Source organism: Sus scrofa, chromosome 6 (genome assembly GCF_000003025.6).
Source record: "Sus scrofa isolate TJ Tabasco breed Duroc chromosome 6, Sscrofa11.1, whole genome shotgun sequence".
Lineage (NCBI taxonomy): Eukaryota > Metazoa > Chordata > Mammalia > Artiodactyla > Suidae > Sus > Sus scrofa.
This window is the reverse complement of record NC_010448.4, coordinates 13297879-13321742: the sequence shown is the minus strand read 5'-3', so window position 1 is coordinate 13321742 and position 23864 is coordinate 13297879. Positions and strand designations below refer to the sequence as shown.

Below are 23864 nucleotides of genomic sequence, written 5' to 3'. Positions count from 1 at the left end.
ACCACATATCAGAATCTCTAAGGTCTGCATACCACTCTGCAACTAAAAGGAACACAACTATACACTAAGAGCTGTGACCGCTACCAAACACACGTCACCCTTCCCCCTTATCAACCATGTCAACTATTAGGACTTTGCGTAAGGCTACTAAAATGTCGGTCTCCAGAGTCCGCATCCTTACTTGTCACGTGACACGTCCCAGTCCCTACTTTCTTGGCCATTGCATCAGCCAATTTAGTGCCGCCTTCCCAGAAACCAACTGACAAGCTGGTTCGTTCTCCAGTTGATTGGCATGTTGGCTGACCAATACGGTAAGGCGCGGCGGGGCACTTTCCAGCGGCGGGCTCTGGTTGGACCGGACGGTGCGTGTTGCGGCCGCTGGTGGCCAGGGCTCGGTGTGTCTGCGTGTCTGCGGGAACAGGTAAATGCAGTCTCCTGGCGGTGGGCTCTGAGGGAGGAATTAGGAGCCGCGGCCCCTGGGAGAAGGAGGCGGGGGCCCTGAGAGAGTTCTGGGGCGCCGCAACAGAGGCTAGGGCCCGTGTCTGGTACGTGGGCCGGGCTCCCTTAAGACCTCGAACCGGGGCCTGGGCTGGAACCGGGGCAACCGCTGGGCGACAGGGCAGGCGGAGAGCGGCCTTTTGTTAGACTTCAGCACCGCTGGGGGTAGAGGGACCTCGCCGAGGGCAAGACCTTGGAAGGATCATCGTTGTCATTGACCACCCTCCCAAAGCTGAGGTTTTTAATCGCCACAGGTTTTAATCCCCTAGGGACGGGTGGGGTTGCGCAGGTCCCTTGCGGGTAGGGTGGTCAAGACCGGTGGAATCAGGCTGTGAGCCGTCCTTAAAATTAGCTAAATGGTGATACTAGTCCAGGCTCCTCTGAAAGCACTTTCTGTGCTCCATCACGTTCAGCTATTATTTTTTCAGACGGTCTGCATTTCCGGTGTGCTTTAAATTCATTCGCTATTAAAGGATTATTTTACTGTGAAATACTTACTTAACAACCACCATATTGGGTGCTGAGGATATACCCGTAATGATGAGCAAAAACCATCAGTCTTGATTCCCACTGGGCTGGAACTTACAGCCTGTTGGGGAGATGGACGTTAAGCCCTCAGAGGCACGTGGAAATTGAGAAAGAAGGCACCTAGGGCTATGAGAATAAAATTGGGGGAGACTCTGGTCAAGAAGACTTCCTTAAATAGGTCTCTTTGAAACTGAGATATCTTGGAGTTCCCGTCGTGGCTCAGTGGTTAACGAATCTGACTAGGAACCTCGAGGTTGCGGATTCTATCCCTGGCCTTACTCAGTGGGTTAAGGATGCCGCGTTGCCGTGAGCTGTGGTGTAGGTCGCAGACGCGGCTCTGATCCCGCGTGGCTGTGGCTGTGGTGTAGGCTGGCGGCTACAGCTCCGATTAGACCCGTAGCCTGGGAACCTCCATATGCCACAGAAGCGGCTCTAGAAAAGGCAAAAAGACAAAAAGAAAGAAAGAAAGAAAAACTGAGATACCAACAATGAGAAATTAACTAGGAAAAGGGAAAGAGGAGGAATAGGGCAGTCAACTTACCTGGCAAGTCTAGAGCCTGTTGAAAGGTCTGGTGGCTGGAGCCTTAAACCCAAAGGCCATTGTGGTTTAAAGTACTTAAGATCTTTATGGCTTCTGCTGGCAAGTGGAATCTGACCTCTTTTGTGCTACCACTCCATCCAGTGTAGCCTTTCATTATACTTATGTTGGATGAATGGATGGTGATGGTGATGCAGTTTTTAATATCCCTGGCATCCACAGCGGTTAACATTAATATATTGGATCCTTTTACGTCATCCTGCAGTTCTGTGTATGACTCTCCCCCTGAGGAGCATAGACTCTCGTTCATCTTGGTTCCCAGCATATAGTATGTGTTCAGTATGTTGAGTGAATAAGCAAAAATGGAAAATTCACGTGTCTTTTGGAATGGAACTGCTTATTTACCTCCGGCAGCGCGTTTAGAGGAGAAACAGTGAACCTTCTGTAACGGCTGTGACGTTGCTGCTGCTTGGTTAGGAATTAGTACCATTTGTTCATTGTTGCCACCACTATTGAGATCCTTTGAGGGCCATGATGATAAGGGACAGGAAGAAAGTGGCATGACAGTTTCTAGAAATGCTAGCCTTGACTCCTCAGCATGAACAAACCTCAGCTGTGGAGATTTTAGTCAGCTCTTTGGCTCTGTCAGCCAGTGTTTCACCATCTTTTTGCCCAAAGGGCTTTGAAAAATGAGTTGATTGAGTTGTGAATAAATCAGTTGAAATTGTGGTTAAACATAAATCTAGGAGTCCGCAGGAGTTCCTGTCATGGCTCAGTGGTAAGGAACCTGACCAGTATCCATGTGAACTCGGGTTTGATTCCTGGCTCATTTCAGTGGGTTAAGGATCAGGTGTTGCCGTGAGCTGTGATGTAGGTATAGATGTGCCTCGGATCTCGAGTTGCTGTGGCTGTGGTGTAGGCTGGCAGCTACATTTCCAACTCAACCCCTAGCCTGAGAACTTTCACATGTTGTGGTTGCAGCCCCTAAAAAGGCTAAAATAAAATAAGGGGCCCAGTTTCATTATGTTCTTGTGTTCTCTTTGTTGTATCTTCCTCCTAAGAAGGAAGAAAACTTTGAGCTAAGTAAGGGAACAGTAACAGTATCCAGTTTGTTCCCATTTACAGATTGCTTCCCAGTACAGGATGGCTTTTGAGCCCCACACCTCAGGTGGAGTAGGCAGAATAGATACACTTTTTTGCCGAAAAGGAAACAAAGTTAGGAAAAAGTGACTTTTTAAAGGTTAGAGCTAGTTCAAGAATTCTAGGTAATGTTGTGAATGAGATGGTTCGTATTTTTCCAGACACTCAGTGCTACGAGGCATTACAGCTCCATGCCAGTGATTAATACCCTCTACCAAGGCCTGTCACTTCTTTCTAACCTGCCTGTTGGAGAAGGCATGTAATGTATGTGAATGAGCTTTGAAATTGTAAAGTTGTTTTATTTCCTGCTTTCCTTCTCTTCTGATCTGCTTTCTCTTTCACTGACTCTGCCCTCCCTCTTCAGTGTGGCTCCAGCATCCTCACTCGCTCGTGGTGGAAGCTGGGAAGGCAGCAGTTTACCAGCTGGGTTCTGGAGGAGCCAAGTGGAGGCAGGTACATTCTTGCCACTTGCAGTCCCTTGTGCAGATCGGCCCATCCCCAGGTTCCCTGTTGATGGCAGCAGCCTCCGCAAGATGGTCGGGCCAAACCTAGAGGCCCTGGCTTTGAGGATAGTGGAACTTTGCACTAGGCATGTGAGTTACTTCAGAGCAGGAAGGTTCCTTAGAGTTTATTTAGTATGGGCCTTTTGTTGGTGAAGTAAAGTAACTCCCTTAAGGACTTGGAGGTAGGACTGGAACCCAGGTTTCCTGAGCCTTCCCCCATCCCCAGTGGTGTCTCTGCTAGATTGAACTGAGGTTTTTTGTTCCCATTTCCTAATTCCTGGCCTAGAGTTTAGTGCAGAGGATGCTCCATTCATTTTTGCAGTGAATGAATGCATGAAGAACCTCCCTGCTGCTCTACCTAATGTGTTGATGTATTGAACCTACTGAGGTTGGCCTTGGGCAGGAAGAGCACGTGGGGCTGCTGTCTGCTGGTGCAGCAAGTTTTCCTTCGATGATGACTTTAGCCTTGGACATTACAACATAGAGGCTTTAAGATCAAACAGCACAGCAATGTCCTATTTCGACTTGGCCTGAGAAGCTAGGAGTCTTGTGTAATGCTTACTTAGCTCTTAGTTTCAATTCCCTTAATTTTCTTTTTTTCCTTTGGTAGGTTCCATAAGGTTATTTTCAAGATGCATTCAACCCTGACAGCAAGTGAAATCCGGCAGCGATTTATAGATTTCTTCAAGAGAAATGAACATACCTACGTTCACTCGTCTGCCACCATCCCATTGGATGATCCCACTTTGCTCTTTGCCAATGCAGGCATGAACCAGGTAAGGGTGTTTTCTCTTCCCCTTGGCTTTTTATCCACGTAGGAGGCAGCAAAGCAGCCCTGGAGTCAGAATCCAAGTTCTATAACTTAGTGTGTTACCTTGCAGAATTTACTTTATGTCATTAAACCTCTGCTTCTTTGTTTGTGAAATGAGGAATAGTAATACTGTCTGCCTTTAGGTTACACTGAAGAGTAAATAAAGTAGTACAGGAACTCCCACCGTGGTGCAACGGGATTGGCGGTGTCTCGGTAGGGCTGGGCCAGCACAGCGGCTTGGGTTGCAACTGCCTGCAGCTCAGATCTCATCCCTGGCCCAGAAGCTCCATATGCTGTGGGGCAGCCAAAAATGAAAAAAAAAAGAAAAAGAAAAAGTAGTGCTTTGTTTGGCACATACCTCAAGTGCAGCCCTAAGAAAAAGGGGGGGGGGAATGTTCACCAGTGTTTGAAGTCAGTACTTGAACATTATTATTTATTTATTTATTTATTGTCTTTTCTAGGGCTGTACCCACAGCATATGGAGGTTCCCAGGCTAGGGGTCTAATCGGAGCTATAGCCACTGGCCTACAGAACAGCCACAGCAACTCAGGATCTGAGCCGCATCTGCAACCTACACCACAGCTCAAGGCACCGCGGGATCCTTAACCCACTGAGCAAGGCCAGGGATCAAACCATGCATCATGGTTCCTAGTCGGATTCGTTAACCACTGAGCCACGACGGGAATTCCAACTAATATTTAATTATTGATGAAAGATCCTGATGCTGCTGGATTGAATTTGTTTGCCTCTCAGGAAACATACAGTCTGCATCTAGTCTATAAAGTTTTGCCTTTTTTTTCCTCCTAAGGAAAAAGCTGTATCTTATTAGAATCAGACTGGGTTAATTTTGCTGAGCCCTGAAGAGACTTGTTAACTCTGTTATTGCGGTTCTGGTTCTCCTTCATCTTTTTATTGTCCTTGTTTTCCCCTTTGTAAAATAAGTCAGTTCTTCAGGATTCTTTTAAAGCTGTGCTTTCATTCTTTTTTTTTTTTTTTTTTTTTTTTGGCTGTGCCCATAGCATGAGCAAGTTCCCAGGCCAGGGACTGAACCTGAGCCACAGCACCGACAACACTGGATCCTTAACTGGCTGTGCCTTTCATTCCTGTTCTAGGGCATGCATAGTTTTATTGATTTTTTTTTTTTTTTAACTTCATTGTTGTTATTGTTTTTGGCTGGGGCATGAAGCATCTTGACATGGGACCTTAGTTCCCAAATCAGGGATTGAACCCATGTTTCAGTGGTGAAAGCACCAAGTTCTAACCACTAGACTATCAGGGAATTCCTTAAACTTCTTTCTTTGTCATCTTTTTAGGGCCACATCAATGGCATGTGGAGGCTCCCAGGCTAGGAGCCCAATCGGAGCTGTAGCCGCTGGCCTACAGCTCATGGCAGTGCCAGGTTGTTAACCCACTAAGTGAGGCCAGGGATGGAACCTGCGTCCTCATGGATGCTAATCAGATCGTTTCCGCTAAGCCACAACAGGAACTCCCTGAACTTCTTTCTTAAAGCAGCTGCCGCCAGTGCCAACATGGATCCACTGCTGAAGAAATTTGGTTAGTGGGATTTATGTTTGGGACAGTTGGACTATGAAAGATACTTGAATGTTTGATTGTTAAAGTTTTCTCTTGAAATAATGGGAGCATTACAAGTTTGTAAAGGTGTTTAAGTTCTCCTGTGGTGCAGCAGCGTTAAGGATCCAGCAGCCCAAGTCGCTACTGTGGCGTAAGTTCCACATGCTTTGGGGAATGCCCCCCCCCCAAAAAAAGCGTTTATAAGAATTTTTTCAGTACGCCTGTGACACTGAAACTTCTTTTATCCACTGGAAGTGGATTCAGGTTAGATGGTGCCTTCAGGGGCTTCCTTTGGAGGTTCTCTGGGTTCCCGGCTTAGCCCATGAATCCACCATTGCCTAGGATGTGCCTCACTCTGGGCTAAGTTGGCATTTTCTTTTCTTTCAGGCTTCTTCTTTGACATGGAAAATTAGAGGCAGTAGGAACATTTTCCACCTTGTGCAACATGAATTACAGTGTTATAAAAGTGCTTTTCAGTTGTGAATCCCATGCATACACTTGGAAGTGGAGGCATTGATTTTAGGTGGACTTATCCAAGGTGATGCTCTTTCTAGAACACTGGAACAATTCTTTTCTACTCAGGCAATCTAGGCACAGGTTTTGTCTTCTCCCACATGAGCTGACTGTACTTGGCTGAAGGACCCTAGGGTAAACATTCTCTGAATAATAGTACTGGTAGCCTGCATGTAGGATTTACTACATGCCAGGCACTGTTCTGTGTCGTACCTAGATTAACTCATTTGATCCTCACTCTACCATCCTGCTGAGGCACTGAAGGCTTGAATAAACTGCCCAAGCTCCTGAGGCTGGTAACTTCTGGATCGTGGGTTTGAACACAGGCAGGCGTTTCCTTATGTGCTCTACTTATTGCCTATTAATCAGAAATACCTTGACTTTTTTTTACTTTTTTTTTCCTTTAAAAATTTTGAATTATTGGAGTTCCTGTTGTGCCCAGTGGGTTAAGAAACCAGACTAATATCCATGAAGACACAGATTCGATCCCTGGTGTGCTTGGTGGGCTAAAAAACAGCGTTGCCATGAGCTGTGGTGTAGGTCATAGACATGGGTGGGATCTGGCGTTACTGTGGCTGCGGCATAGGCTGGCAGCTGCAGTTCCAATGTAACTGCTATCCTGGGAACTTCCATGTGCCATGGGTGCAGCCGTAAGAAGGCAAAAAAAAAAAAAGAAAAAAAAATTGAATTAGTACTTGCTAGACATCTGTTCTTTTTCAGGTAATATTTTAAGTGCTAGATATACAGAACTAAGTAAGTATTTTTTGCTTTTAAGGAGTTTATGGTCTAGCACAGGACTGTATAATAGAAACTTCTCATTGAGAACTATGTCTAGACACTTACATCACAACACAGCAATGGGAGGAAAAAGTATGTATACATGTATGTGTAACTTGCTGTACAGCGGGAAAAATAAAAGAAATTATTTTAATGATCATAATTCTGTTTTTGTTTTTTGTTTTTTTTTAATTTTTTAATTTTTTAATTTTCCCACTACAGCAAGGGGATCAAGTTATCCTTACATGTGTACATTACAATTACATTTTTTTCCCCACCCTTTGTTCTGTTGCAACATGAGTATCTAGGCAAAGTTCTCAATGCTACTTAGCAGGATCTCCTTGTAAATCTATTCTAAATTGTGTCTGATAAGCCCAAGCTCCCGATCCCTCCCACTCCCTCCCCCTCCCATCAGGCAGCCACAAGTCTTTTCTCCAAGTCTATGATTTTCTTTTCTGAGGAGATGTTCATTTGTGCTGGATATTAGATTCCAGTTATAAGTGATATCATATGGTATTTGTCTTTGTCTTTCTGGCTCATTTCACTCAGTATGCGATTCTCTAGTTCCATCCATTGTTGCTGCAAATGGCATGATGTCATTCTTTTTTATGGCTGAGTAGTATTCCATTGTGTATATACATAATTCTGTTTTTTTTATTTTTTTATTTTTTGCTTTTTTAGGGCTGCACCTGTGGCATGTGAAGGTTTTCAGGCTAGGCATTTGATTGGAGCTGTTAACCACTGAGCCATGAAGGGAACTGCCATGATTGTTTTTTTGTGTTTTTTTTTTGTCTTTTTAGGGCTGTACCTGTGGCATATGGAGGTTTCTAGGCTAGGAATCGAATTGGAGCTGTAGCTGCTGGCCTACATCTGCCAGATGTGCGCCACATCTGTGACCTACACCACAGCTCATGGCAACACCAGATCCTTAACCCACTGAGCAAGGCCAAGGATGGAACCTGCATCCTCATGGATACTAGTCAGATGCATTTCCACTGAGCCATGACCAGGACTCCTGTAATTCTGTTTCTAATCACACACCAGCTGTGTGTGATTATTGAACTAATGTGACTTAGTGTGACCAAGTTGTATTGATTTTACTCCCATAAAGTTCTCTTCTTGGCTCAGAGGTTAACAGTTCTGACTAGTAACCATGAGGTTGTGGGTTCTATCACTGGCCTTGCTTAGTGAGTTAAGGATCTGGCATTGCCATGAGCTGTGGTGTCGGTTGTAGATGCAGCTCAGTCCAGCGTTGCTGTGGCTGTGGTGCAGGTCACGGATGTGATGCTGGATCCTTAACCCATTGAGCAAGGCTAAGGATCGAACCTGCAACCTCATGGTTGCTAGTCAGATTCGTTAACCACTGTGCCACCATGGGAACTCCCCAGCAGGTCTTTAAAAAGTTGAAATATTTCTGAGTTCACATTGTGGCTCAGTGGATTAAGAACCTGACATCATATCCATGATGGCAGGCTCCATTCCTGGCCTTGCTCAGTGGGTTAAGGATCCACCTTTGCCACAGGCCGTCGTGTAGGTCGCAGATGTGGCTCGGATCCCTTGTTGCTGTGGCTGTGGCATAAGCCGGCAGCTAGCTGTAGCTCCAACTTGACTCCTAGCCTGGGAATCTATGTGTGACGGTAAAAAGAGAAAAGAAAAAGTTGGTATGTTTCCTTTCTTTTGTAGTTCAAACCCATCTTTCTGAATACCATCGACCCATCTCATCCTATGGCAAAGCTGAGCAGAGCTGCCAATACGCAGAAGTGTATCCGGGCTGGGGGCAAACACAACGACCTGGACGACGTGGGCAAGGATGTCTATCATCACACCTTCTTTGAGATGCTGGGCTCTTGGTCTTTCGGAGATTACTTCAAGGTAAGTTCAAAGAGGAGACCATTGGGAATTTGAGCAAAAGGGTCATTTCTACTAAGGGCAATAGGGTCTCACTGCTTGTTTTAAATTTAAGATATTGTTCAGGAGATGCGGTAGTGAAGAACATTTATTAATTCTAAGACTTCCTGGATGCAGTACCTGTAATTTGATGATTTCAGTTTACATTTGGATTTCTTGTATAAATTGATCCTGAATTTGACTGTTTATGGTGAAGGTATTGTATCATTGTCTTTCGAAGATCTGGACCTCTCCTACTCATACTACATAGATTTTGTTTTTTGGCTGTGCCTGTAGCATGCGGAAGTTCAGGTTGGACCCACACCACAGTAGTGATCCAAGCCACAGTCTTGACATGTTAGATCCTTAACCTCTAGGCCACCAGGGAACTCCTCATACTAAAGAGCTTTTGGATTGGTCATGTTCCACATCTTTCTTTTTGATCTTTTTGTAGGAATTGGCCTGTAAGATGGCTCTGGAACTTCTCACCCAAGAGTTTGGCATTCCAGTTGAAAGACTCTATGTCACTTACTTTGGTGGGGATGAAGCAGCTGGCTTAGAACCAGACTTGGAGTGCAAACAGATCTGGCAAAACTTGGGGTAAGAATGCAGCTCACGTGTTGAGAGTATGAGTATGGCGGAGTAAAATGGTGCCAGGGTCAGGTGTTACAACCTGGCATGCATTGCCATTTCTTAATGTGAGGTGGAGGTGGCTGGGAGTACTTATCCTTTAGTGCATCCGTTGCTTCTTAGTAGGTGTACTTAATCATTCTGTTTTTTTGTTTTCTTTTTTTGGCCACCCTATGGCATATGGAGTTCCCAGGCCAGGGATTACATCTGAGCTTCAGTTACAACCTAAGCTGCTGCTATGGCGATGCTGGATCTTTAACTCACTGTGCTGGGCTGGGGATGAAACTTGAGTCTCCCAGGACACTGCCGATTGTGATGCGCCACAACGGGAACTCTGATCATTCTGTTTTTGAAAGCCAACATAAAGTCTCTCTCCTTTTTGTTTTTGTTTTTGTTTTTGTTTTTTTGCTTTTTACATATTTTTGGAAATTTTAGCAATTGTGCATATAGTGCATGTGTTGTGAAATTTCAGACTATATGGAAAAGTAAAAAATAGGAATAGGAGACCCCTTAGATTCATTATTGTTAATAATTTGTTTTGTTATGTGTATTTTGTATTCCCTGTAGTCTCTCTTGAAAAGAATCGCGTTTTGTTTCCTCAGCAGCCTTTGAATGCAGGCTCAGCATTAGTAATTGCCAAAGAGTGAGCCTTTTTTCAAGAAATGCATAAGGTGGATTTGATGGATGCGAGTCTGCAGAATCCTGTCAGTGGCTATAACTGGGCTTATCTTCCCCGCTCTGTACAGGCTGGATGACAGCAAGATCCTCCCAGGCAACATGAAGGATAACTTCTGGGAGATGGGTGACACGGGCCCGTGTGGTCCCTGCAGTGAAATCCACTATGACCGGATAGGTGGTCGGGATGCCGCCCACCTCGTCAACCAGGATGACCCCAATGTGCTGGAGATCTGGAACCTCGTGTTCATCCAGTATAACAGGTGGTCTTGGGGTCCTGAACCACTTCTGCCAAGAGCAGCACCTTTCCCCAAGCCGAGTAGCGAGAGAGGAACTCAGCACATGGCTGTCTTCTATCCTTCTCTCTGGGGACAGTGGGACAGCACGGAGCAGACACCGAAGGCATCGTGGGATCTCGTGGACGTTCATTAAATTTTATTTCTCAGGTTTTTCTCTCTGATCTGAGATAGGGCTGAACCTATTTTTTTATAAACTAGTTTTTTCCGCATAATACCTGCTCAGGGGCTATTTGTATAATGGCATTTTTGCTGTGATTTGGGCTGCTGTTTTCAAGCTCATTTCCTTGGAGCTTGAATCACTCTTTAATGGACCCCAGAGAGTTTCTCCCTTTTCTCCCCCCCCCCCCCCGCCCCAACAAAACAGTCAGAGGCAAATGGCAAATAGTTATGCCTGCAAAGTGCTAAGTGAGTTTTACCCAGCAAGGGAGAGGTGGCAGCCCGAGTCCTTTTTCATCTTCCTCTTTCTCTGGCTCTCACAGAGAAACCGATGGTGTTCTGAAACCTCTTCCCAAGAAAAGCATTGACACAGGGATGGGCCTGGAGCGACTGGTGTCTGTGCTGCAGAATAAGATGTCCAACTATGACACTGACCTTTTTGTCCCATACTTTGAAGCCATTCAGAAGGTACTGGTCCTCCTGCAGACTCCTGGGGTGGTTTCCAGGCTGACTCTCAGTGCTGTCAGATGAAACAGTCACATGCTTTGCCAGGTGGGGGGACCTGTGACATTCTGTCTACTTCGTTGTCAATAACACAGGTTCTAAGCACAGGCACTGTAATTTATCAAGTGTAGGGGCCTGGCTACTCTTCTCTCTTGCTCCTGTCTTCTTTCTAGGGGTTATAGGATCTGGCAAGAGGGTCGTCCTTTCTCCTTAGGCCCCCTCAGCCCTCTCCAAACCTCTTAGGGTAAAACAACACCAGAATGGCTGCTGCTTGGTGAGCTACCTGCTGGTTTTTTCTGTAGGGCACAGGTGCCCGGCCATACACCGGGAAAGTTGGTGCTGATGATGCTGATGGGATCGACATGGCCTACCGAGTGCTGGCTGACCATGCTCGGACCATCACCGTTGCCTTGGCTGATGGTGGCCGACCTGACAATACAGGGCGGGGGTAAGTGTGTTACATGCTGGGCAGGGTTATGATCGATACTGTGAGGTTTGTGGCTCTTTTTGGAACTTACTGTTTTCTGGGTAGTTGGAGAGATCTTTTTTTGTGGGGGGTGGTATAAAGGAAGTTTCAACTCATTTGATTGATTGATTGATTGATTTTGGCTGCACCTGTGGCATTTGGAAATTCCTGGGTCAGGGATCGAACCTGCACCAGGATTGAATCCGAGTCACAGCAGTGACAGCTCCGAGATCATTAATCTGTTGAGCCATCAAGAAACTCTCTCAGCTTATTTTAGCATTCGTCATATGAAGTCTTTGCTGCTAATAAGTACAAGATGATAAGGATTGTATGTAAAGTTGTGTGGTAAGATATTGGCACTGGCACGGGTGTGGTGGATACTGATTAACCCCAGGGAACTTCATTGCAGGCAGGACCTGGGATTGTGGGCATCAAGTCAGCCTTCTGGTCTGTACTTCTTGCCTCCATCTCTGGTTCAGCAGAACAAGGTTGGAAAATATACCAGGGTTACTCCCTAGTTATCCTTGATGCACATTTGTGGATGTATTACTGAGTTGCGTGCTGGAATTAATGACCGCGGGGGAATGCAGAAACAAGCAGTTTTAAGATAAAAGAAAGTCTCTGAAAGAGAAAGAAAAAGTTGGTCATGTTGCTTTGGGCAGAATTCCAAAGAACCTACTGCAAAGTGCTGGGCTGGGCATGTTGTCTAGCAGGGGACTGGGTTCTGCCTCACACAGGTACGTGTTGAGACGGATTCTCCGCCGGGCTGTGCGATACTCCCATGAGAAACTCAACGCCAGCAGGGGTTTCTTTGCTACATTAGTAGATGTTGTCGTCCAGTCCCTGGTAGGTATATTTCCTGCTCACCTCTTCTGTACTAAAGCTCACACTCTAAGAGGGCCGGGGTGGGAGATACCACACTGTTAACAAGAATTTTTAGGGGAGTCACAGCATGGTCCCTGACTTCACTGGGCTCAAATCTGTGTTTCCTGTTTGCCAGGGAGATGCATTTCCTGAGCTAAAAAAGGACCCAGATATGGTGAAGGACATTATTAATGAGGAAGAAGTGCAATTTCTCAAAACTCTCAGTAGAGGCCGTCGCATCCTGGACAGGAAAATTCAGAGCCTGGGAGACAGCAAAACCATTCCTGGTAAGGACCCATTTGTTCATCAGGCTGATTATCTTTCTAGAAGAGAAGCCCTTTCTCACAAAGTGACAGTGGACTCCCCTGTCTCCAAAGGCTGAGCATACCTTGATTAACCTGCTTTTGGTGTAAAATGGGGCTTGGAGTAAGATTATAAAAGTAATACATTATTGTGGCAAAGTATTCAAACAGTATACAAGAGTGAAAATCCTGTTTCCCAAACTCATTTCTGAGAAGTAACAACTCTTCAGATTTTGGTGTATAACTATTCAGGACTTCTCTCCTTTTATATAAATGTATATGGGTGGGTGTGGGTGTGTGCAAGCAAAAATGGGAATGTATAGTATATAACGTTTTGCAGCTTGCTTTATTTTTTGCCAGACAGGAAAGTTCATTCTAGAAGTTTTTACTTTTTTTTTTAGCTGTACCTATGGAATTTGGAAGTTCCCTGGCCAGCGATGGAACCTGGGCCACAGCAGTGGCAACACTAAACCCTTAACTGCTAGGCCACAAGGGAATTCCCTAAACATTTTTACAATTTATTGAAACATAATATGCAAGGTGAAAACCGAACACACTGGTGTTCAGATTAAGAAACAGAACTTTTCCAGGGACCTCTTGGGCTTCCAACTAGGTCGATCCCAAAAGATTTGATGGATTTTTCTGACAAGTACTCACAGTCAGTACTAACTGGCCTGGCTCTTGACTCCCTCCTGTCCTCCTGGGAAGGGCTGAGGATGGCAAAGAAGGGGGCCGTCCCTGTCACTCTTACACGATCCCTTTGTGCTGTGTAGGGGACACTGCTTGGCTCCTCTACGACACCTATGGGTTTCCAGTGGATCTCACGGGACTGATTGCTGAAGAGAAGGGCCTGGTGGTAGATATGGATGGCTTTGAAGAGGAGAGGAAACTGGCCCAGGTAAAGCATTTGGGAAGTAAGCAGGAAACTCATCACCAAGCAAGGCAGGACTTGGCTGCAAAGCAAGACTTTCCTTTCATTAAAGACTCAGAAATTCTGTTTTCTTCCCAAGACCAGTGAGTCTCAAGTTGGGGCAGTTTGGCCCACCAGGGGGTATTTGGCAGAAATGTATAAAGACATTATTTTTTGGTTTTTTGCAGTGGGGGGTGGGGAGAGCAATGTTACTGACATCTAGTGGGTAGAGGCGGGAATGCTGCTCAGCATCCTTCAGTGGCCAGGCGCCCTAGAACAGGCCCCAAATGTCAGTATTGCTGAGATCAAAACACTCTGTTTTAGGAGTTCCCATTGTGGAGTAGTGGAAACGAATCTGACTAGGAACCACGAGGTTGCAGGTTCGATCCCTGGCCTTCCTCACTGAGCTAAGGATCCGGTATTGCTCTGAGCTGTGGTGTAGGTTGCAAACGTGGCTCGGATCTGGCATTGCTGTGGCTCCAATTTGACCCCTAGCCTGGGAACCTCCATATGCCGTGGGTGTGGCCTTAAAAAAAAAAAAGATAAACCCCCCTCTGTTTTAGAGCTTTACATTGGGCATAGTTGAGAAGGTTTGAGTCCATCAGAGTTTTTCTCTGACATTAAGATAAATTTTGTTTATTTTTCTTACTGGCAGCTGAAATCACAGGGCAAGGGAGCTGGTGGAGAAGATCTCATTATGCTGGACATTTATGCTATTGAAGAGCTCCGGGAAAGGGGTCTGGAGGCAACAGATGATTCTCCAAAGTATAATTACCATTCGGACTCCAGTGGGAGCTATGGTATGATGCTGTGCTCTTTTGGGGTGGTTTTCAATAGATAAGTCTCAGGGTTAGGAACCCAGGATGTCCATGGTAGGCCTGGTTGTGCAGTGCTGCGCAGTCAGGGTGTAATGTTATAGAGACCCTTGGCGGTTGATTTTCTGACTATTTTGGAATAACTGTAGATTCACAGAAGTTGTAAAAAAAAAAAAAATTTACAGGGTGATTCCTTATACCTTAAACCCAGTTTTTCCTAATGGTAACATCTTGCAGGAAATAAGGAAAATGACAGTGATACCACCTATAGTGGCCGTTGAATTTTGCATCAGGATAGTAGTGTTCTAAAGTTAAGCCCACTAAAAGAAATGCATAGGTGGTACATGGTTTTGCTTTTTTTTTTGTTCCTGCAGAGATAGCTAATCCATCTGAGGAAGCCCACAAAATGAATACATTCTTTAGGACTTGATCTTGGAGTAGGGAATTTATTACTGCCCTTAAATACCTACTAATCCGATTCTCCAGGTTTCGGCTCATAGCTCAGGTTAGGGTAGCCAAGTGTACCATTTTCCCACAGTTGTTCCTCATGTCCTGGGAAACGGCTTGGTCCCAAGCAAACTAGGACCCCTGGTCACCCCTACTGAGTATTCTCTATAGAAAACCAGCATGTTAAGCCCTTTTCTGGAGTCTCATAGGCTTGCTTCCAAAATAAAATTAGACAGGGCCTAAGGAGAGTTTGAGAAATAGAATGCAGCCAAAGCCAGCTAAGAAGTGTGATGTTTTCCGCTTCTGTGCAGTGTTTGAGAGCGCTGTGGCCACGGTCATGGCCCTGCGCAGGGACAGGATGTTCGTGGAAGAAGTGTGCACAGGCCAGGAGTGTGGAGTGGTGCTGGACAAGACCTGTTTCTATGCCGAGCAAGGAGGGCAAATCTACGATGAAGGCTACCTGGTGAAAGTGGATGACAGCAGTGAGGACGTGAGCCAACTGTTCTTCTTTGTTAGCTGGGCCAGGGGTCCAGCGAGGGGCCGGGCCTGGACTGGGGCAGCTTCTCTCCCAGCCTTGGGGGGCACACACCACCGACCTCTGGGTCGTGTTCCATGGTCAGCATTTCTGAAGCTGGGGGAGCAGCTTCTTGTGTTGTATCGCCTTTAGGGCCCCTTGTAGCCAGATCCTTGCCACTGGGCTGCTTAGGTTGATGCTTGGCTCCTCCAGGCTTTCCTCATAAATCGGGAGAGACAGCTCTCTGGAGGCCAGCTGTCCTCATAGAAGATGCGGCTGTAGCTTTGCTACCACTGGCTCTGTGGTCTTGGATGAGTTAGCTCGTCTCGTGGGCTTGAGGTTCCTTATGGCGACTCTTAATTTTCTAAGATGCTCCTTAATGGAGTGTGTGTGGTGTATGTGTGTGTACACACACTTGTATTGTGTATTTAAAGTGGTGTGTTTATGTAATGATACATAGTAGTCCATGTGTATATATAATATATATCATGGTATTAATGGGGGGCTGTGTGTATAACATAAAAGAATTCATACACACACACACACACACACACGCATACGCATATATACGTGTACACATACACACATGTGTATGTTTCCGTTGACTTACCTGTTGGTCTTTGCCTTGACTCCTCTTAGAAAACAGAGTTTACAGTGAAGAACGCTCAGGTGCGAGGAGGCTATGTGCTGCACATAGGAACCATCTATGGCAGCCTGAAAGTGGGGGATCAGGTTCGGCTGTTTATTGATGAGGTGAGTTGCTTTGTGCCGGTCATCACTGGATATGGTTGGTAATCCTCTCCCCCTCCCCTTCTAAAAAAATTTCAGCTTTATTGAGGCATAACTGACATAGAGATTTATAAGATATTTAAAGTGCACACCATGGTGATATGATGCACGTTCTGTTTTTTTGGTTTGTATTTTTGGCCATGCCTATGGCGTGTGGTAGTTCCTAAGCCAGGGACCGAGCCTGCACCACAGCAGTGACCCAGGCCACTGAGGTGACAAAACCAGATCCTTAGCCTTCAGTGCCACAAGGGAACTCCTAATACATTCTAAAAAAATTAATCTCCTTCTCTGGCTTTTAATTGGTCCATCATTATTATCCCTAAAAGAGAAATTTTAAGTAGATTATAAGTAAAGTGTGGGAATAAATCTTATGAGAGACGTGAGTGAGAGGTAAATCTGTGTTCCCAAGTCAGACCATGGTGATGTCAGTTGAGATCCTGTAGTTTTGTTTTCACAGATTGCCTTTCTCCAGCTTAATCTCAAATACTTCTTCCGTAGCCAAGGATCTTTTATTAAGAAGTAGATTCTAGAGTTCTCTGGGGGTCTGGTGGTTAAGGATCCTGCGCTGTCACTGCTGTGGCTCAGGTTCAATCCCTGGCCTGGGAACTTTCTCATGCTGTGGGAAAGAAATAGGTTCTGCTGCATGTGACGGAGCTCCAAAATAATTGTAGTATAAACTGAGGTAGAAATACGCTTCTCATCTGAGAGTCCAGGCTGATCAGAGGCCTTTCCCACAGTCATAGGACCTAGTTCTCTGCTTTTGGTTCTACCATGATTGCTGGGGCGCTGCCCTTGGTGATCCAAAAAGGTAGCTATAAGATCGATTTTCTGGGCCAGATTTAGTGAACTTTTTTGGTAAAGTGCCAGGTGTTTGGCTTTCTGAGCTCTGTGGTCTCCATCACAATTACTCAGGTCTGCTGCTGTGGCACAAAAGCACCACAGACAGTATGTAAACACATGAGGGTGACTGTGTTCCAATAAACCTAGTTATAAAAATGGACCACAGCCGTTAGGATGCAAGTTCAATCCCTGGCCTGGCTTAGTGGGTTAAGGATCCGGCATTGCCGCAGGCTGCCATGCACTGTGGCATAGGCTCTAGCTGCAGCTCCGACTGGGTCCCTAGCCTGGGAATTTCTGTATGCTACAGGTGCGGCCCTAAAAAGGGGGGGGAGAAAATGGACCGCAGGATGGATTTGGGTCACAGGCCATAATTTGCCAACTCGTGCACTAGACAGTGGGAAGAAGGAAGGGGAGGGCATTTTCCTTCCCTTTAAGGGTAGGCATCACTTCTGCTCACAGCCCGTGGACCAGTGCTTAGTCACACACAGAAGCTGTAGGCTTTATTCTGGGCAGCCGTGTGGCCAACTGGAAACTCTAGTACTGGGAAGAAGGGGAGGGCAGGTTTGGGGGCTGACGAGCAGTTCACTCCAGACTCTCCACCAGTCTGCTCCTCCCTTTACAGCCCCGACGGAGGCCTGTCATGAGCAACCACACAGCCACCCATATCCTGAACTTTGCCCTGCGCTCTGTGCTTGGAGAGGCTGACCAGAGAGGCTCCCTGGTTGCTCCTGACGCCTTCGGTTTGACTTCACTGCCAAGGGAGCCATGTCTACCCAGCAGATTAAGAAGGCCGAGGAGCTGGCTAATGAGATGATAGAGGCAGCCAAGGTAGGCTGGGTTACAGGTGAGCTCCTGGGTCATGAGCTTCCCTCCTTCCTGCCCCACCACTTTCTTTCTATGGTCTCATTCTGTTCCGTGCTCAGATCTGCTTATAGAATGATTCTCAACTGCTGCGAAAGGGCCAGTGCTGGTGTTTAGTGGAGGGGCCTTAAAGAGGGCTTTCTCCACCCCCCACTCAGGACAGCCAGAGCTCTTCGAGTTACGACTGTTTGACATACCACTTAAGAGCTGGTTCACACTTTAACAATAGTTGGAAATTCCTATTTTGATCCCTGTGACTTTACACATGGAGCCTTATCTCGGGAGGTTCAGGGCACTTGATGGCAGAGCCCTGCCTACAAGACCACACCGTCCTTTGCTGCTTCCCCTGCACCTCCAGAGAAGATCTTGTCCCAGCTCCTTTTCTATCTTCTTTCCATGACAGCCCGTCTATGCCCAGAATTGTCCTCTGGCAGCAGCCAAAGCCATCCAGGGCCTGCGGGCTGTGTTTGACGAGACCTACCCCGACCCTGTGCGAGTCGTCTCCATTGGGGTCCCGGTGTCCGAGCTGCTGGATGACCCCTCCGGTCCCGCTGGCTCACTCACTTCTGTTGAGTTCTGTGGGGGAACGTGAGTACCTCGGGGGGAGCAATGGGTGGACCTGCCTTTTATTAATTTTCATCACCCTCAGAGGATGTGGGAAATAGGCTAGACCAGCTAAGTTTGAAACGGGGGCCTCAGAAATCAGTTGCCTGGAGTTCCCATCGTGGTGCAGTGGTTAACAAATCCGACTAGGAACCATGAGGTTGCGGGTTCGATCCCTGGCCTTGCTCAGTGGGTTAAGGATCCGGCGTTGCCCTGAGCTGTGGTGTAGGTTGCAGATGTGGCTCGGATCCCGGGTTGCTGTGGCTGTGGCATAGGCCGCGGCTACAGCTCCGATTAGACCCCTGGTCTGGGAACCTCCCTGTGCTTCAGGTGCGGCCCTAGGAAAGGCAAAAAGACAAAAAAAATAAAAAACAAAAAAATAGATAAAAAATAAATGTTAAAAAAAAAAAAAAGAAATCAATTGTGTAACAGCATTACTGGGAGTCAGCATTTTCGTGTTCCCATCAGACCCCTCCTGTCTGACGTTGACATCTGCTGGGTCTGTGATGAAATGTTCATTCTAGGAGCGAAAGTTGGAAATGTTACCTTAATAACCTACCTCCTAGCGGCTTACTCTTGTTTCCTGGGCTGAAGGCCTGTGAGCTCCTGATTCAGCAAGGCCAGGGGGCTCCTTTCCATTCCCAGGCCTCACCTCATTCCCTTTGCTGCCTGGAGCAGCATCTCGGAGTTAACCCTGTTGCCTCAGAACCCCTGAGTCAGGCCCATGGTAGACCCAGCTCAGTCTGGCTGTGGGCAGAACCTCTTGTTTCTGCCAGCTTGGAGTCCTTCTGGGAGGTTCCTGCTTCCACAGGAATCAGGGTGAAAAGGACATTTTTAAGGCCATGGTAGGGCCCATCCAAGGCCCGCTGGGAGCCTCAGGCAGGCAGAGAGCAGCGGGCTGAGAGGATGGGGTAGGGATCTGGGTGTTCACATTCCAGGGCTCTGTCGAATTGGGCTTTCAGATGAGTCCCACGTGTGCCTTCATACATCATTACATGACACTGCAGGGCCCAGGAAACAGTTTTCAGAGATATTACACCATCCATGAAGAATGACTGAGAGTAGGAGTTCCCGTCGTGGCGCAGTGGTTAACGAATCAGACTAGGAACCATGAGGTTGCGGGTTTGGTCCCTGCCCTTGCTCAGTGGGTTAACGATCTGGCGTTGCCATGAGCTGTGGTGTAGATCGCAGATGCGGCTCGGATCCCGCGTTGCTGTGGCTCTGGCGTAGACCGGAGGCTACAGCTCTGATTCGACCCCTAGCCTGCGAACCTCCATATGCTGCGGAAGCGGCCCTAGAAATGGCAAAAAGACAAATAAATAAATAAATAAACAATTAAAAAAAAAAAAGAATGAGAGTAAATGAACGTTTGAGGTCCTCTGAGCATCTGCGGTTGTCAGGGTTGTGGTAAGATTTTAAAGGTAATCCACCGACACTCAGCTGTTGGCAGGGACAGAAAAATAGAGCTTATGTTCTACCAGAGAGGACCAGAAATGTGAAGAATGTGGAGCCCACTAGTAGTAACGTGTTCTTTAGGGATCACAAAGCACTTTCACTGATCTCATTTGATTTTCACAACAGTTCTATGAGGGAGAGTTACCCGCATTTTGTACATGAGAAAACTGAGGCTCAGAAAAGTGGTGCCTTGCTCAGTGTCTGCCCCGCCAGGCCTTCTCTGACTGCCATTCCCTGCCTGGCCAGAGCTGTGTTCTGAAATAAACACGAGGGGCCTTTTTCCTCCATCCCTGGGAACGGCCACTCATAGGGTCCTGCCCTGCAGCGAGGGCTCTCAGGGTGCCGAGAGGACCATGGACTTGGCCTTCTGCCATTCAGGCATCTGCAGAATTCGAGTCATGCGGGAGCCTTTGTGATTGTGAGTGAAGAAGCTATTGCCAAGGGCATCCGGCGGATTGTTGCTGTCACCGGTGCTGAAGCCCAGAAGGTGAGCAGATCAGACTGAGGGTTTGTGGCTTACTTGAACAAGGCGAGGGAGCCAACAGAGTCAGAAGGAGAGTATCACCTCCAGAATATCCTCCAGTTCACCTGCCTGGCTGAAGAAAGCCACCATGGCACAGGCCTTTCTAGCTAGCTTATGTTCACTCTTGTAAATCCTGCCGTAACGTGTCCATGTCTAGGAGGGTAGGCCGTGGTTTTGCTGTGGCTTCCGTGGCCCCAGCTTTTTGCCACATTTCCAGTGTGTACCTAAGTGCATAGAGTACAGGGACAGTTGCCCTGGGGTGGGGACGGTCGCTCGTGCCTGACAAGTGCCAAGGTTGAGGAGCAATCGTTTCATGGAGTGTGAAGGGCCTGTGACTTGTAAGTTCTCGGTCGGTCCCTGAACCCGAGTTCTGGTAGCCACGTGTGCGAGGAGGTGCTCCTCTCTTGGGCATGAGCCCGCGAACACTGGGTCCCTGCAGGGAGAGGGAATTCTGGTGTTGGAGTCGCGCTCTTCCATAGTCCACCACCAGCGTCTGCTACGGTGCTTTACAGACAGAAAGGTGAAGCCGAACGTTACCTGACCCTGAGCTGACCACTCTGATTGCCCTCCAGGCCCTCAGGAAAGCGGACAGCCTGATGAAATCTCTGTGTGCCATGGAGGCCAAAGTGAAGGCCCAGACTGCACCCAATAAGGACGTGCAGAGGGAGATTGCTGACCTTGGCGAGGTAGGGTGGCCTCCCTCCGCGGGTCCTGGTTCTCAGCGCCACCGTGGGCCTCTGGATGGACTTCTGTTCGGCAGCCTTAAAAGCGGGACTCTGTGGATCCTGGCCCAGGACCCCTGGAACCTGCCTGCCGCCCCTGTGCCCATGGCAGGGAAAGCCCGTTCAAGCTCGAGAGGGCACTGGTTGGAGGGTGGGGGAGACGCTGGAGGTGCCTCCTGTCTCCAGGCCGCCTGGTGTTTGTTAATATTTGGGGGCTTCTCATAATCCCCTCATAGGCTTTGTTCACTGCCTTGTAGGGACCAGGTGCAACAGGACCCCAGCTCCGTTTATTCTTTCCCTTTCTCTCTAGCCTGCTCATTACAACTGATGCAATTACTCGTAAAGTGGCTGGTCTCAAGGCCAGTGGACACCTTTGGTGTGTGTATGTTTCCTCTCTTTCTGGACAGTGGTTGGGCGGCTTTGGTGTTCAAAGCTGGAGGTGTGGGGTGGGCTCACGTCCTTGGGGTCCGGGTCCCAGTGGTGTTCCTGTTCTGGTTCCAGGCCCTGGCCACCGCAGTCATCCCCCAGTGGCAGAAGGACGAGTTCCGGGAGAATCTCAGATCCCTGAAGAAGGTCATGGATGACCTAGACCGGGCTAGTAAAGCCGATGTCCAGAAGCGGGTGCGTCGTGGCTATGCCGGTGGCTGGACGGGAGCTGGGAAGATTTAGCCAGGAAGGCCGTGCAGCCCGTTATCTCGGTGTCGGAGTCTGGGCCTTTGACCTGAGGCCTCTTTTCTGGACTTCCTTCCTTGCAGGTGTTGGAGAGGACAAAACAGCTCATTGACAGCAACCCCAACCAGCCCCTTGTCATCCTGGAGATGGAGAGCGGCGCCTCAGCCAAGGCAACCCAGGGGCTGGGGTTCCTCGCACTGCTCTGTGCCTGTCCCCTGCTTGTCTCGTCTCGGGGTCTTAGCAGCCCTCTGATGGCTGAAGCATGAGCTTTGTGGCTCTGAGCAGAGTAGTTGCCTGGGGGCTCACTCTCTGGGACTGAGGTTAGGCTGAGCCGTGGAGAGCTGTGGCTCCTGGGAATAGCCTTAGAGCTGGAGAGTGGGTGGGTGAGGCCCTGTACTTCAGCACCTGCTTTTAGAAGGGTGTGGAGACGAGGGTGCTCTGAGAACAGAGCTCTGCACACCTGCTGTGTTTGCGGAGAGCACGGCCCTCTCACTCAGGGCCATGGCCTGATGCTAGGTTCTCTGCGCAGGCCCTGAACGAAGCCTTGAAACTCTTCAAGACACATTCTCCTCAGACGTCGGCCATGCTCTTCACAGTGGATAATGAAGCTGGCAAGATCATCTGCTTGTGTCAAGTCCCCCAGGTCAGAACACCCTGTGGTTTTGCTCACAGCAGCTCTGGGCCAGTAGAAAGTGATGTCTGTAGCTTTTCTCAGGGAGCTCAGTTCCTAGTTGTTTGCCAAGACCCATGTGTGTGCAGCCCCTGTTAGAATGGCCATTCCTCTGCCTACCTCTTAGTCACCTCCCCAACACTGCACACCCTCAGCCCTTCCCTCCCTGGTGGATATGTCTAACTCTGCTGGCCTTACTACTCCATCTGTCTCCCTGGCTGTGGGACCAGCTGTAGGATCCGTGGACGCTGACAGCATCACCCAGGGCGGGATGGGTTATCTGGCTCCCCTGTTCTTTTTCTTTCCTTCCCCACTCCTTGTCTCCTTCCATCCCAACCTCTGTCCTGACTCCCATTTCTCCTTCCTCTCTTCTAGAATATAGCCAACCGGGGCCTGAAAGCCAGCGAGTGGGTGCAACAGGTGTCAGGCCTGATGGATGGCAAAGGTGGTGGCAAAGATGTGTCCGCTCAGGCCACAGGCAAGAACGTGGGCTGCCTGCAGGAGGCGCTGCAGCTGGCCACTTCCTTTGCCCAGCTCCGCCTGGAAGATGTGAAGAACTGAGGGGGAAGGGTGGCTTCCACAGGGAGGTGTCTCCTCACTCAGATGCATCCGTCCAACCAGGAGCTCTCCGTCTGCCACAAGGGACATTTTAATCTTGGGACCTTTAAGCAGCCCCATCTGTCCTCCTAACCCAGCAGTAACTGTAACTTAACCTGGGAGCCAGCCTGTGACTCAATGCCCTTGTTACATTTCTGCCCTGAACACGTCAGCACCATCTGTTAGAACCACTACCCTAGGATTGCTGTTTATCGTTGTCAAGCTTGTGTCTATAGAAAGAGTTCTCTGTAGACCCAAGGTTCTGGGCCTGCAGGAAGGAATCATTTTTTGCTGCAGAGAATAAAAGGACCATGTGCAATACTTGATAATGCCACATGATCGCTTCTCTCCCTTCCCTCCCGCACATCCTACCCATAGGCACCCCTGGTGTGAGAGCCTGTGGCTCCCCGGGTGTCTGTAGAATAAGTGCTCCAACTGGCTTCTGGTTGCAGCCATTGCCAAGTCTAGCCCTAGACCCCTGAACTTTGGGAATAATGGCTCAGGACTTACATGTAGAGGTGGCCCACAGAATAGGGGGGTTAGATGAAGAGAGGCATTCATCATTCAATGGAAGGTGATTCAAGGGATTATTGGAGGCAGAGAGAATCTCCTTGGAGCCTCTTGTAGGAAAACCTTTCCATTTCTTAGGCCCATATCCCTCTTCCTCTTGGTGTGCAGGTTGGGTGTAGATCAGAAGCATTCTTTGGTATAGGAGGCATTTAGGGTAGATCACTTGCTTCCCTCCACTCCTTTGCCTGTCCCCTCATTCCTGGTTCCAGGACT

At 48.0% G+C, this 23864-nt stretch overlaps 1 protein-coding gene across 1 annotated transcript; it reads left to right on the top strand.

Moving 5' to 3' along the window:
• On the top strand, positions 320 to 23407 carry AARS (alanyl-tRNA synthetase). The gene is given in 23 exon segments (XM_021093791.1): positions 320 to 421; positions 3069 to 3157; positions 3818 to 3983; positions 8564 to 8752; positions 9222 to 9367; positions 10144 to 10335; positions 10851 to 10995; positions 11334 to 11479; positions 12235 to 12343; positions 12498 to 12648; positions 13437 to 13561; positions 14229 to 14373; positions 15147 to 15325; positions 15989 to 16102; positions 17601 to 17709; positions 17712 to 17806; positions 18243 to 18427; positions 20276 to 20384; positions 20993 to 21106; positions 21644 to 21763; positions 21898 to 21984; positions 22344 to 22457; positions 22860 to 23407. Coding segments are annotated over 21 exon segments (2904 nt in total). The 5' UTR covers positions 320 to 421; positions 3069 to 3157; positions 3818 to 3839; the 3' UTR covers positions 23046 to 23407.